Source organism: Acanthaster planci, linkage group LG01 (genome assembly GCF_054643075.1).
Source record: "Acanthaster planci isolate LZ-2023a linkage group LG01, COTS_SCS, whole genome shotgun sequence".
In the NCBI taxonomy this organism is placed as follows: Eukaryota; Metazoa; Echinodermata; class Asteroidea; order Valvatida; family Acanthasteridae; genus Acanthaster; species Acanthaster planci.
Window position 1 is genome coordinate 3,841,788 of NC_141777.1, and position 14,750 is coordinate 3,856,537.

Genomic DNA, 14,750 nt, shown 5'->3' on the forward strand with positions numbered 1-14,750 from the left:
GGCCATGCGGATCCAAGGCAACGCACGCTGGCGAAATGTATAGGTGACCGATTAGTTGGGTCTCTCGTGCTGACCGTTGAACGCGGCATCACATGAAAACGGCGCGTGTAAACGTGTGGATTTTGGAGGCTGTGACATACATGTACACAATACCTGAGTCAGTCCTGCCAGAGAAGGAGCAGCCGAGGCCTGCAAGACATTCCCAGTCGATCCGCAGCAAATGACGTCATCGATCAGCAAATGGCACCATGATCGCGAGGAAAATGAGACCATAAGATGAATGACGCAGTCTTGCAATGGCCTGCAGAAGGGATCCACCCACACAAGAAAATCCGACGGTGATTCTTCCTTTACGTAGGCCAATTACTACAAGAAATATATACAAGGCCTACCAGTAGTTAGCCTAAAAGTAATAAGCTGACGTAGGATGCCACTAGCAATCAATTCGAGAAAACATCCGCGACATAGTAAATTCCAAGGCACACATTTTTTTCGGTGGTACTGCTGGCACCTACTGTCCAAAAGCAGCCCTTTGCCGCCTTTCCCATAACGGGGAGAAAGGGACGCTGAAAATTGCATTTTCATTGGCCTAAAGTTAACAATTTGCATAAGGACACTTCGTATCAAAGGAACTCGCGAACCCAAACACGACAGCCCAGTCACTTGATCATTCACAGCCACGCTTACATGACCACAAAACAATAAAAACCAAAGGGCGCCCTCGCGCGTTTTCAGACTTTTATCTTCTCTGCGATAAAAAAATTTTGAATTGTCACAAGTGTTTTGCAGGAGTGCATCATAGTCTATGTACCATGGCACTGCTACTCATAAGTGTGCAAAAATTATGTGTTTCAGAATTTGAAAGTGGGTTGGTGCTTGGAGGCCTAACGAGATTTGTCCAGGATTGTCTGAATTGGTTCACAGTTATGTATGTACCATGCCGTTCAGGGGGTGTGTTGTGTAGAGTCGGTTTTTTCAAAATTAAGAGGTCTGGAGCTCGACTGGGTCGGTCTTATCTCGACAGAAGGACAAACTATTGGGAACGCCTTGTTAAACTAATCTGATATCAATGTTATGGTGCCAAGGGGACAGTTTTAGGTTCACTGCTATTTTCTGTATTTATCAATGATATCACGACTGTGATTGAGCATTCTGAAAATGTCTTTTATGCTGACTGTTTTATTCAATTAAAAATATTCACCAGGACCGAGGACCTGTCGAAAATATCCACTTAGCTCAAATACAAAAGTTTACAACTTTGTACTATTAAGTGCAAAGTCATATTATTGATTAGCTCAGCCCCAAAACATACTAGGTGTGAGCATCCATGCATCGATCTTTTTTTGGATGGCAATCGTTTGAAACAAATCACTACTTATAAATATCTTGGCGTGTATACATTGACAGTAGAATGAAATGGATTGATCATATTGATCATGTAGAAACTCCTGTTTATAAAAAGACTTAAAACTATCTTACCTGTTTAAACAGACTTAAAACTATCTTGCCTGTATTTACACTCGATCTCATTGTCAAAAAGTCTCTGTTTGATTTTTGTGAGCATGTTTGGAGTAACGCCTCAAAAACTTGTTTGCAAAGGCTTGATATTGTGACGCCGGGGGCCGGCCGGTCGGATGGGGGCGCCAGTCTGACTCCGTGGTGGTACGGCTGGCGCCCTTGCTGGACGAACTGGGAGACCCCGCCGCGCCAGCGCTAGGGGGCTTCTTTTGGCGGCCTAGAGAGTTTGAGTTTGTTATGAGTCTTCGGACGGGGAGTTTTGATTGTGTTGCCGACATAAACGGGTTTTGCCCTCGCAAACAGAAGTCCTGAGCCCACTGTGTTTTCTTGCCTCCGTGAGAAACCCGTTAGACTGTCGGAGTGTTGCAATATAGTAATGAATAGAACTGGACGAACTATTCTAAAGGTTCTATCTAGAACATCAGCATCAGTAGTCCGAAGCGAATTGGGATGGAATGCTCTCCAGGCATGAAGAGATATCCATATACATTGTAATCACCATGGTTTTTAAATGTTTAGCTGGCAAAGTATCAAAATATCTTTGTGATGCTTTTATTCGGGTCAGTGAATCACCCTAAACCAAACGAGAAATAACACAGTTGGTAATATAGTTTTCACTCACCTTAGAACAGAAAGTGCAAGAAGAACTTTTCATTTTCGCGGTGCTCAATCATGAAACAGTTTACTCCCACATATGAAATCTTCTCACTTAAGTCTGAATAGCTTTTTAAATCAACGCAAACTGGTGAATTTTGCTGAATGTGTGCTTAACGTGTGGGATTTTTTAATTGTTTTGTTGATACTTGACATCTTTGTGTGTGTGTTTGACATTGACATACGTTTTTAACTCCGTTCTCCTGTATTCTTCCTCATTACTGGGGAGGGCTCTGCAATATTTTAAAGGCCAGTTCTTACTTTGCGCGAAAGCGATTTCTTGACATCAGATCAAAGTTTTAAAACATTCTCGCTGCCATATCGTAAAAGTTGAACACACATTTCAAATCAGCGAAAGTTTGCTGCACATATTTAATTTGCTTTCCCATTCGCGTGAAGCACAAACCGACCTTTCGTCGATGTCTTTTCGATCATAGAAATAATAGCTGAATTATCATGGCTATGGACATCACAACGTCTTTGAAGTGTGATTGTCGTGGGTACGTACTGCCTAACGTTAAATGATGAATTTTGCTAAATTTATGTCTTAGAAACTACCAGATTATAGATTTCAAACGAAGTAATTTCCAAATCAGCAGGACACAATGGACTTTATAAACACGATAAACACGACCATAGTCCATTCAGTGCATCAATCTATTTTTTAGAACAACTTCAAGACAAACTTGATGTTTGATCTACGTAATGTATTCTTTTCTTGTATATAAAAGTTTAAAGATAAACTGGATACAGTCCAATTCCAGAATGTTCTAGGATAGAGCAGCTTGCATCTTATAAATTCAATTCCAAAGTCCATTTCTTTGATATAATAGTTTGTATAAAACAAAAAACGATACAATTCAATTATTATTAGTAATTAATATTAGTAATAGTAAATAGTATTGTAGTATTAGTAATAGTTTATGGAAACCTCATACAATGCAGTTCTAGCATTTATTTCTGGTTAATTAAAGTCATTACCAACATACATGTACCTTATATTTATACAATCCAATTCTAAAATCTATTTTTTTCGGATATATTAGAATAAATCTTAGTACAGTCTTATTTTGAATCCTTTTTGTCGATGTGTACTTTACAGCTCAGTGTTTATTAATCCATGCATAAATGTGAAATTTAATTTTCAATCCTATGCGAGCGGTTACAATAGCGACCCATTTATAATGAAATAGTAGTAATTGTGTACCATAACAGCAATATTTTCTGGAGAACCTCATACAATGTAGTTCCAGCATTCATTCCCAGGCGATCCCGTTTTGAGGGGGTCCTTGCCACGTGCTGGCCAAGCCACAACACACCCTCCCTTAAACAACACTTAAAAGACAGCCGAAACAGGCCTCTGACAAGTTCCTCACAGCTGTCACTGAAAGAAAAAAACATTCCACTGCCTTGCCCAGGCACCGACTTTGTAAATAATGCCTAATATGAACACATGGGAACACTTTACACAGAGTCCTACGGAAATTGGCTAGGGAGCCGGCTTGATTTTTTCCCTTCTTTTCTGGCTAGGGAAGGCCCTGACTTGAAAGTGATTAAGACCAGGTTTTTCAGCTTGAACAGAGGTAAGATATAATGGAAGGTGATGGCATTTGGACTTCTTTTTAATTAACAAATTCCCGACTTTGATCACATCCCTGGAGACCACGAACGCTGCCCAACGTTAATCCATGCATACATTTGAAATTTCAATTTTCAAACCTATGCCAGCGGTTACAATAGCGACCCATTTATAATGTATAAGTAATAGTTACTGGATTACCTTATACAATGTAGTTCCAGCATTCCTTTTCCTGGTTAAATTCATTTACCAACATAGAAGTACCTTAGACAATCAACTTCTAAAATCTGTTTTATTCGGATATATTAGAGTAAATCGTAATACAGTCTTATTTTGAATCCTTTTTGTCGATGTGTATTTTACAGCTCAGTGTTTATTAATCCATGCATAAATTTGAAATTTTATTTTCAAACCTATGCCAGTGGTTACAATTGCGACCCGTGTATAATACCAATGGTAAAACGTCAGGCGTTGTTCTATATATTTTGTTTCTGGCTCGTTGAACGTATTATACAAGCTTCGACTTTAATATCAAGACGAACAATGTTAGTATCGATATTACCAGCTCTTAATCTATCACGTACTCAGCGTAAACGAGTTTTAAAGGTGTCAATCATTGACGATACATTGCTTTAGGCCAGAACTACAGCAGAAAAAAGATCCCAACTCCTTCATTTCAAAATCAATTTGACCAATTTACACATTTACTGGTCAAAAGATAGAACAGTATTTTCTTTTCACATGTAGTTAAGCTTATTTTCCTCCTTTGCTTTGTCAAAGATCTATGTTTAAAATTTCCCCCAGTTAACAAGAAGCCTCGACGTCGTGGTTAACATAGTTACGTTTCTTCACATGTATACCCCTTCGGCGTTAGCTTCCTCATCAGAAGTTTGCGGTGCCTCGGAGTGCACTGTGATGGGCTTCATTGGCACGTACCCATTGGAAATCTCATCGATCTTTCTTGGTGGAGGGAGCGGTGGTGGTTGCTTGGTGGGCACATTGTAATGTTCTCTCGGATTAGAAGGGCCAATGGTCTGGGCGTATATGGTGGCCAGATCAGCGTACACCGGCATACCCCCTGCAGAAGCATGATCACCAGATGTCGCTGGAACGGATTCAGTTTTCCATCTAGGCCAAACCAAAATGTTCTCAACGAGGTCGTTATTAAAATTTCTATGAAAAGAAACTGAACGTTTGAAGCACATTCCTGATGCCAAAAGACAGAATACTGCAAGGAAGTAAGCAGATATATTAAAACGTGCCTTTCGGGGACAGATGTGGAGCCTTCTCGATCACAGACAGCTGCTAATGATGTAAGGGGTTTAGTTGACTTTTTCCATGAAATTGGACTTTCTCCTTAAAATAAACTTCACTTAAAGTGATATTTACCTCTTGATGAGAATGATTCCAATAACAACTACAAAGATGACGAGGCTGGATCCTCCTACAGCACTTGCTATCACTGCGACTGGTTCAACTTTCTTTTCTGAAAGTAAATCAATAGAGAAAATCGATAAATATACAATACTATGAAAGGCAATGATTGATAATCAAAAACATATAACGGCTTTGAAGAGAAATTCGGCGACGAAATGCAGTAAACTTTCAAGTAAATGTATTATTTAAGAAGGAATTTCTCACAGAAAGAAATCTACATAATCTAGCAGCGGGCCCATCGAGCTGATATCCGTCTACGCGGTCATACTCAACCGAGTCACCAGGAAGGTATAGAGCCTGCTGGCCTGACATCACCATCAAGACATCGGACTCCTTGATGGAGACCACACAATGAGCAACTAAACCAAATAAGAAACTACATTTGATGGACGTCTGAAAGTGCTTAAAATACTATTAACATGCGCTTATTTGTAATTTCTCTTTAGCTGGAATCAGGTCAAGAAAATAAATTTGTGCAAAAGGACAGAACAGGACTTTAATAAATTGAGGGTGAAGAGTATCTTCAATTTGTGGAGGGGTCCATTCTTAAACCGACGGTGGACTCGGACGACAGTTTCAGAGCAGATTATCTTCATCAGAAATCTCTCACAATCTCTCAATGAACAAAGTGATAGGTGATAAATGCAATTGTGTCTGCTGTATACCCTTTTTAGGTTAAGCAGCGAGAGCACGTATTACTAACTTCTACTGCAATTTCCTAGCCCGAAATGTTGAACAAAGTGGGTGATTGTTCGAAACACCTGAAGTGAATTTGGAACTATTTCACTTAAACATATTGCGCTTTGCAAACAGATGGTCGTAGGACACATATCCAACACTTTTTAATGAACTACCGTCTTCACAAGTAACTCCTTCATAGTCGATTGGACACTGGCAGGTGAATTGAGCGGGTGAGCTTGAACAGGTCCCTCCGTTCATACATGGTTGGCGGACACATAAATCTAAGCCCACAGAGAAAAAAGGCAAAATGTCAAAAACAATTAAAAAGAGAATAATTCAGATTCCGGATAACCAAAAACAGCACCGATGATTATAACATTTGAACTTGATCTTTGCCTTCATGGCAAACAGCCGGAACCCCAGACCACGTGAAATCTGACCGACACAGCCTTTCTGAGGACCCACTGAGATGATATCCATGTGGACAGGCGTATTCAACTGAGTCACCAGGAAGGTAGGCAGCCTGCTTATCTGATATCAGCATTACGACATTGGAGGAGTCTCGATGAAGCACGCATACGGAAGCTGCACACGTAAACAAAATGTTTTAGAGTTATCACTTTTGCTAAGCTGCTGATGAACCAAACAGTGGTGACATCTTTAAAGACTCAGTCCCATTGTGAGCATAACGAACGTGTAAATAAGCACTGTTAAAGTACTGTTCTAGGGCCCATGATGGTGTATCTTCTTTGTCTCTCTTGAATCCAGAATACATGTACATGTAAATCACAGCGAGCGTCACGAAATACTCATCAACACTGCCAAGCATTAAATCAGTCTCCCCCCCTATTGAATTTTTCGGTTTTGCAATGCAAAATCGCATTTTGCCTTCAAAAATCACGTTTTCCTCCCAAACAGAGAGGAGGGAAGTACAAACTAACCTGAATGAAGTGATTTAATATAGAAACCGTCCACAGACAGTTGCCCCCAAAGCGACTCGATGTTTACTGCATCGAAACCGAAATGTCATTGGCAAATTTGCATCTATGAAAACTCTTCGATAGATTTGCACTGCAGTGTTTTTGTGTTTGTTGTTGGTTATCGGTGAAGTGTGACTCGGCCTTTGTATCGTTGTTATGGAGGTAAATAAGTGATGTAGTTTGTTTAATTTCATTCAATATGCATTACAAATTATCCTTATTTATGATCTTAATCGAGTTTTCAATTCTGTAACATCTGGTGTAAAAATCGCAATGATGGAGACATTTCTCCGATAAATTAATTGGCTAGTGGAATCTGTGAATGGGAAAACCGCTCTCCCAAAATACAACTCATGGCACAGGTTACCACATCTGACTTCGGCAACTTCCTCAAGCGAGCAGTTACTTGTGGCGTCATATCGGCAATCAATCACCGCCTTCTCGTCACCTGCACACCTCAGGTTAAACCCCGCCAAGACTTCGCGCTTGACGCCTCGATCAATGGCAGCAATTGTAGACAAAGCATCCCCGAACCCTAGTTCCCGGCATATGACTGTGGCGTCTTGTATGTCCCAGCCGTCATCACAGACCATCCTCCAGGATCCGTTGAGGAATACTTCCACTCGACCTTCGTCAGAGCTCATTGCATCTACTAAATGAACTATAGGATACAAACAAATCGCATTCATAAACAGTATCCATATTTCATTAAAATTTTTAATACAGGTTAACATGTTTACAGAAAGAGTGTACATGTACATATGCACCATCAGCGTTCAAAACCACCGCACAGGACAATACCATTTCCACCGAGTACAAGCCATAAACTTGATCCTTGCCTTTTTAAACTGAAGTTTTGCTTGGTGTTCTTGTTTCAACTCCTTCCAATCTCAATGTAAAAGAACCCCAGCATAACGCCAGTGCAGAAATGAATTGAGCCATATATATCTGTTATTGATATTTGTTTGCATTTTTGCATTCTGTCTTCATATTTGCACCCTCTTTTCAAACAGTAAGTACCAAATAAAATGTTGTTACCTCGTTTGGCACACACAACGTCTACGGTTTCATTATAAGTACAATCATCGTTTTTTCCCACTTCACGCTGGCAACTCTCCAGGTCACGCTCAACGCCACGGCACTTGACACTGTACAAGTGAATCGGTGAACTTCCGTTTCCAGAAAACTTCCCTTGTGTAACCTTGATGGCAGTAGGGAATCCCAGCTGTCGGCAAGCCACCTCAGATTCGTTTAGTCCCCACGAATTGCTACAAACCACGCCCCATTCACCGTCAAGGAAGACTTCAAGCCGACCTTCGTTACCTTTACTGCTATCAACTAGACGTACATTAGCTTGGAATAAAGCCACAAAAAGACGTTGTCATTTATGTCACAAAAAATCTACTCCCCTTGGACTGCCTTCCTCGAAAACATAGTGGACAATCCAGTAAATGACAATTATCTCTAGAAGGCATTAGTTAACGGAATGCATTACACATGTGATAGTAAATCGTCATTTTACAGTCTTTGGAACCAGTATCTTAGAATGTAAAACACTGTAAAGTTTGGCGTTTTCGTTTCCGTTTGGGTGCGTGAACAAAAACTAAGGAAAAATGAAGACATTCATATTGTATACACGGTCCAATGCAATGAGATCATTTTCTGTCCATCACTGTACGAGTGCAGTCACATACACATACTAATTGGCATTTGATAGGCAAATAAATGTGCTGGTAATCTGTTCTCTGATAATGATGATGTAAGAGCTGTCTGAGGAATAAGCCATTTGCACGTATAATTATCATAGATCCTGATGTCCTGTCTTCGCGCTATAGTATTCTCGTGTGCTTTACTTAAGTACCAGACTATCTGCTGTTGCCATGTCACGTAGGAGGGGGTGCAAGCCATGCTTTGGTAACCGGCACTGTCGCTACCTAAAGTCTGTCTGGTACCTGGAGGTGGTAAACTTGTCGACCCTCCGTGCAGTTGACAATTTTTGCGCATTGTGTTTGGCCAACGTGTTGCAAACTCTTGGTGGGGCGATACTGTGTAACTCTCGAATTGACTGATTGCTGAAAATATTTGTGAGTCAATAACTCTTCCTCATGAAATGCTTTGCAGTACATCTACAACACCTAATTCCTCCCACCTAATCCTGACCCCATGTAATGTACCATCCATTGACAGATAACCACTATAAAACTTGTTTTTGTATTGTGAACACTTTTACACCTGTATGCACATATATGTATTCTACACTAGAATGCACATTAAATTTATTTGGCCTTATAGATAGGTAGCTCTTGTATGCGGGTTGTCTCATCTTATAGCCTGGCTTTCTTTGCCCATTGGGAAGGCCCATCAGTTACGGATTTCTTCTCAAATGCTTCAATCTCATACAACGCAGCAGCGATGTGGCGACATGCTCCATCAGATCTGGGGGTGGGTCAAAACAGAAAAAGCCATTGACTATTTTACATGAAAAGTAAATATGGAAAAATCACGATTTCAATTTTCTTTTCAACTATTTGCCACATGTCCCACTAAGCATAAACCAGGACTTTTGTACGCCTTTTTTTTCCAAATTGAATGTACCTAAGTCCTAGGCCTATTCCCCCCAAAATAAAAATGGCCTAAAACTAAAAGTTGCAGTTTTACTTTTAGCATGTTTAGTGTGACTAGGCATGCTAAGTTAGGCCAAGACTTAACATTGCTGCAAAGTGAAAGTGTGAACTTACCCTCCTTGACATTGATAGTATGCTACCCTCACATCAGCACTTTCCTTTTGTAGGACAATCCAAAAATTATATGTACTTTTGTTGAGGTACGTTTTGTCTTTTTGTGTGGGTCTGACTTCTCCTCTAAACACACATAGAGGACTTTCCTTGTCAACTTGATTAAACTCAAAATTTATCACATTGCCCTCGGCAAATAAGCGATAATCCTCAAAGCATTTGTAGGCGCACAATTTCCTTCGATCATAGTCTGTTCTAAAACAAATTAAGTAGTTAAATACCCCGTACAGTCCCAAATCCGGAATGTTGGAAAAGTCGCTGGTGAATCCCGCGAGTTGAAACGGCTCATTATTTAATTGACATCCGGTTGCATGCAGTTTGCTTTCAAGTGTTCACTGTGTATCTTCCTTCGTTAAATTCGGATCAGTTGTCAATTTCAACCTAGTCACACACTTACACAATTCCATCAGTTGTGTTTTCCGATAATCTGCTGTCGTAACTCCTCTTTCGCGAAGATATGATTGCAGTTTGGTAACAGTCCAACTTTCAAAGTTGAAGTTCATGCACTATACTCATTCTAATTCGCAATTTGGAGGATATTTCCAGTGTTTTCTGGTGAAGTGTCGTGATCTGGCAAAACGTTTTCCACGCTATTCCGGATGGTTACGTACGAGACACTCCAGGTACCAGACAGACTTTCCCTAGCGACAGTGCCGGTTGCCAAGGCATGGCTTGCATCCCCCCACGTGACATGGCAACAGCAGATAGTCTGGTACTTAAGTAAAGCACACGAGAATACTATAGGGCGAAGACAGGACACCAGGTTTTGTGATACTTATACGTGCAAATGGCGTATTGTGTTCATGGTGTGCATATCAACTCACCACATTTTACTCCTGCAACATTTTGATGTCGACAACGGACATCTTCGGGTCCAGTGTGCTGACATTCAAACACTGTTGTTTCATTACCCACACACTCAAGATCAGTCATGAGTATCTCCTGTCCATCGACCGGAACGGTGAATTCCGCTGCTTGAACTGCTTGCTCGAAACCAAATTGTCGACAGATGACTGATGCGTCAAGCAGATCCCAGTCATCGAGGCAGATTGTTCCCCAAGCATTACCATTGTACACTTCCACACGTCCTTCGCTTGAACTCAAGCCATCCACTAAACGCGCTAACCCCCAAAAGAAAAGACACGTACAATACTTAAAATGTCTCAGCTATAGGATTGGTATTATCAGTCAATTTATTTCAGTAAAGAAGATATACGATGTGGATGGGTTCAATATTACGCTACAATTTGATTCAAAATTACTTTCAGAGTACCTTCGGGGCTATACTGAAGTTGAATTTTAACAATTAATACAATCATTATAACAGACAGTTTTCAACATTCAATTCTTATCGATCAAAAAGCAGTACCTGATTTACAATCAATGCCAATGTCGTGACTATGAGAACAATTATGAACTCCGATCCCAGCGTGCTGACAGCTATCCAAGCTCTCCTCCAGGCCAGTACATCTAACTCTGCCAAGATGTATGGGTCCAGTTGCATTTCCGTACGGTTTTCTTTGAATTGCCCTGATGGCACCAGGGAAACCCATCTGCCAACAAGCCACCTGAGATTCATTGAGTCCCCAGGAGTTGCCACAAATGGTGCCCCATTCCCCATCAAAGAAGATTTCAAGTCGGCCTCTGTTATGAGTGTTCCCAGCGACTAAGCGAAGTTCGCCTGGGAAACCATCTTTGTAAAAGGAAGAAGCAAACACTCTCAAATTGCAGTCACAGTGACTTGCTTATAAATTTTGTTCATACTATATCTGTAGATAGGTATTCGTATCCGCCCCAAGTTGAAGTGTACCCCCAAGCGACAAAAGAAAGACAGATGGTTGTAAGTTTCCCAAGCCGCTCTTGCGCTTGTTCTGCGTTAGGCGTACTCAGCGTGCTCCGCAAACGCGCCATTAATCTCCATTTTGAGTAAAAAAAACCCCTGCTCTCTTTCGTTTACTCGGAGCGAATAGGAAACAATATATTGTTTTTTTTCCACAAAGCAATACACCCTTTAAGCAATACAATTTGCACGCAAGTTATATCAAAATGTTTCTAACGACTTAATAAACTTCGTCAAATTGACTGTGAAAGTTCATCAAAAGTCGCGCTTGCTGCAGCATCTGTTGTAAACAATGAAAACCTGACAGTTTGCATTGAAAGGTTGCCACCTTTTCTTGCAACGTATTGCTGTTCAATTTTTCGATTTTATCATCATGTTGTTCTATCACTTTACTTTCACAGGGGTCCGTTTCCAGTGTATAAAATGCCGATTCGGACAATCATCAAAAAGAAACAATTCACTGATGTACTCACTTTCACACTGTACGCCAGCATCTTCAGAATGTAAACAGTTGTGAATCCTGTTGTGCCGACATTCAAATACCGTCTTTTCATCACCCACGCACTCAACATTATCCATCGTTATCTGGCCTTGGCCGTGTCCAAAGGTGGCCCATGGCAAAGCCTGAAGTGCCTGTCCCAAACCAAGTTCTTTACAGATGACTTTAGCGTCATTTACATCCCAAAAATCATCGCATATGGTTCCCCACGAACCACCAGAGTACACCTCTACACGTCCTTCGTATTTGCTAGAACCTCCCACCAAACGAACTGTAATGTAATGTTGAAATTTAAACGACAAATCAAATCAGGGGACTTAAATGTTGTAATTATTAGTACTTTAGGCAGTATTGTGCAATGTACAAAACTTAAACAATGCCAAGCATAGCATTTTCTAAATATTCCCTTTTATAATAAGGATGCAGTGAATATTACATATACACTTGACGGAACTTTATTCAGTGTTAATTAAGGCCAGTTCATGCTTTATGAAAACAAAAAGGAATGTGGTTTTGTGATGTCAGGTAAAGCATTCGTGCTTTTAAGTTGAAAGTTTTATTACACTTCTACGCAAACTAATTTCAACCCAAATGTGACGTAAGTTTCGCCTGAATTATGAAACAACTTGGGCAAGAAGGCATGACAACAATAAGAAATATTTATCAAACAAGACAATCCAGGGGCTTTTAACATCAGTATTTATTTTTTCATGACAGTAGAGTCCTACAACGAGTAAAAATGCATATGAAGTGACTGCATGGTTACAATCGTCATTGGAAAGGGGACAGCGTGGAACACTTGCTGCAAATTTGCTGAGGAGAACGAACGCTGATAATGCCCTCGCTTGCGTCCATTCTCCTGAGCCGGTCTTAAACGCACACCGGCCTGGCACATATTTATTCCCTTATTAATTACCTCTTGAAGAACACACAAAACCAACGTCTTTGTTCTTGCCACAAACAATAACTTCCGTCCTTACATGCTGACAACTGCTAAGATCACTTTCAGAACCAGTGCAATTAATCTCATATCGGTGAAACATCTCTGTCTGAGTTTCGTAAGATATGTCATATGTAGCCTTGATGGCACCAGGAAAGCCGAGCTGCCTACAAGCCACGGTAGCTTCCTCCAATCCCCATGAGTCACTGCACACTTTACCCCATTCATTGTCATGGAAGACTTCAAGCCAGCCTTCATTTATATTTCTACCGCCACTCAGACGAATTGCTCCTGGAATTATAGAATTAGAGAGAATATGTTACATTTACAACAGAACAAGTCTCTTCTATGACGATTAGAAGTAGATCATGAAGATTAATTCCATTTCATTTGATTTTTTATCCAATTTTTAAATTCAGTACTTCGTTTGCGTGCAAATATACATGAAGTACAACCCCACAAATAAATACAAAGAGAAATTTAAACAACTTAACAAAGGACCTCATTCACCGGTGAAAAAAAATTCATCGTTAGGTTATAGCATAACAAACCAAACCGACAACCCAGCAACAAAAAGTAAGGATTCTATCATCATTCATAAGCTGGATAGAGTGAGGAGCAAACGAGTTGGAAAAGCGACTTGTTCCGGCCATGATCGACTGCCACCTGCGCCCACTTCTTAGCTTAAAATTATGGTTGATGATTTGAAAGAAAGAGCAAAAGTGAACGAATGTTATTTGTACCATAGGCTTAAATGACCATGCAATAGATGAGAGTAATCGGTCACAATCGCACTAACTGCCCTAGCAAGTGCCCGTTCTTTACATATCTGATCAAGATCGACGTCATCATTTATGATTTTACTTGTTTCTTAGCTCTGTGCAGCTTAGCTTGTGTATTTATTTCGCATTGTTACACCATACCGTGGTATCCTGTGTTTGTGGTACTCCGAATTACAGAGGAATAGAACAAACGCAAAATCATCGCCTCCACATGGAAGATTTAAGTTTTCTGAGGAAATACAAACTTTGGTTACACTTCAGTAGAGTAGCCTTTGTTTGTTCCCCCACCTCAGGTGATCGTCAATTTTAGAACCCAAATATCTGTAACAATGTACATTCTCAATTGACTCGCATTACAAATATGTGGGATCAAAAACCTTCCTCATCCTAAAATCAGTCATCATTTATGTCGTTTTCCTTGCGTTTAACACTACAATGATTTTCAACAGAAGCGATGGTAGCTCACTACTCACTTTGTCGTCTTTTATCAATCCTAAAACGTGAACTGTTGAGACATTAGAAGTACAATCATGTGTGAACAAAATAAAAAGGCTCAGAGGCATAACACACCCTAATGGGGAAATAGTATTTACGGTGAGTTCGTTTGACAAAATACCATTTACTTTCACTCTCTGAGTTCTCCCGAGTAAGAAGTCAGTAATCCAGAAAATGAGGAATGGATTAACTTGTACCAGTTTCAGTTTTCAATCAGTCCATACGGTTGAATGGTATTGAATGCGGAGGAAAATTCCACGAAGGTTGCTCCAGCACAACACCCTGTTGTGTTTGTGTGCTGATATAACGTGTTCGTCAGGGAAACTATCGCATCAGTGATTACATTGATATGCCAACTGTTGGCATTAATGCGCTCACGAATGGAACATGGAGGAAGGGCACAGAAGGCGTTTGAACTGGGCCACAACATCAGGCCAATTACCGCTTTCTGGCATGCCCGGTATGTCCGTAGCCAGAGCGCAGCGACACGTATCCCATGATCGTTGCCGCAATTTTTCGCTGGTAATCTGCATCCTTAAAACGTTGTGTA

The 14,750-nt window shown here is 40.5% G+C and overlaps 2 protein-coding genes across 3 annotated transcripts in view; both read right to left on the reverse strand.

The window, feature by feature from the left end:
* Window positions 1–2,782: 2,782 nt before the first annotated feature.
* LOC110990608 (uncharacterized) lies at window positions 2,783–7,619 on the reverse strand. Its single transcript, XM_087138912.1, has 5 exons — window positions 7,217–7,619; window positions 6,266–6,454; window positions 6,043–6,150; window positions 5,141–5,237; window positions 2,783–4,879 (listed from the first exon to the last, which is right to left on the reverse strand). Exons 1-5 carry the CDS (start codon window positions 7,617–7,619, stop codon window positions 4,600–4,602), a joined length of 1,077 nt encoding a protein of 358 aa, XP_086995038.1. The 3' UTR covers window positions 2,783–4,599.
* A 104-nt stretch (window positions 7,620–7,723) lies between these two features.
* Window positions 7,724–14,750, reverse strand: part of LOC147800271 (scavenger receptor cysteine-rich domain superfamily protein-like) — a 46,983-nt gene continuing 39,956 nt past the window's right edge. Inside the window, exons 9-13 of one of the 2 annotated variants that reach the window (XM_087138757.1) lie at window positions 12,900–13,214; window positions 11,958–12,254; window positions 11,014–11,337; window positions 10,469–10,765; window positions 7,724–8,202 (exon numbers count right to left, since the gene is read on the reverse strand). In XM_087138757.1, the coding sequence (XP_086994883.1) occupies window positions 7,724–8,202; window positions 10,469–10,765; window positions 11,014–11,337; window positions 11,958–12,254; window positions 12,900–13,214 (1,712 nt within the window). The remainder of the gene's footprint in view (window positions 8,203–10,468; window positions 10,766–11,013; window positions 11,338–11,957; window positions 12,255–12,899; window positions 13,215–14,750) is intronic. The other variant, XM_087138760.1, reaches the window with a different exon arrangement.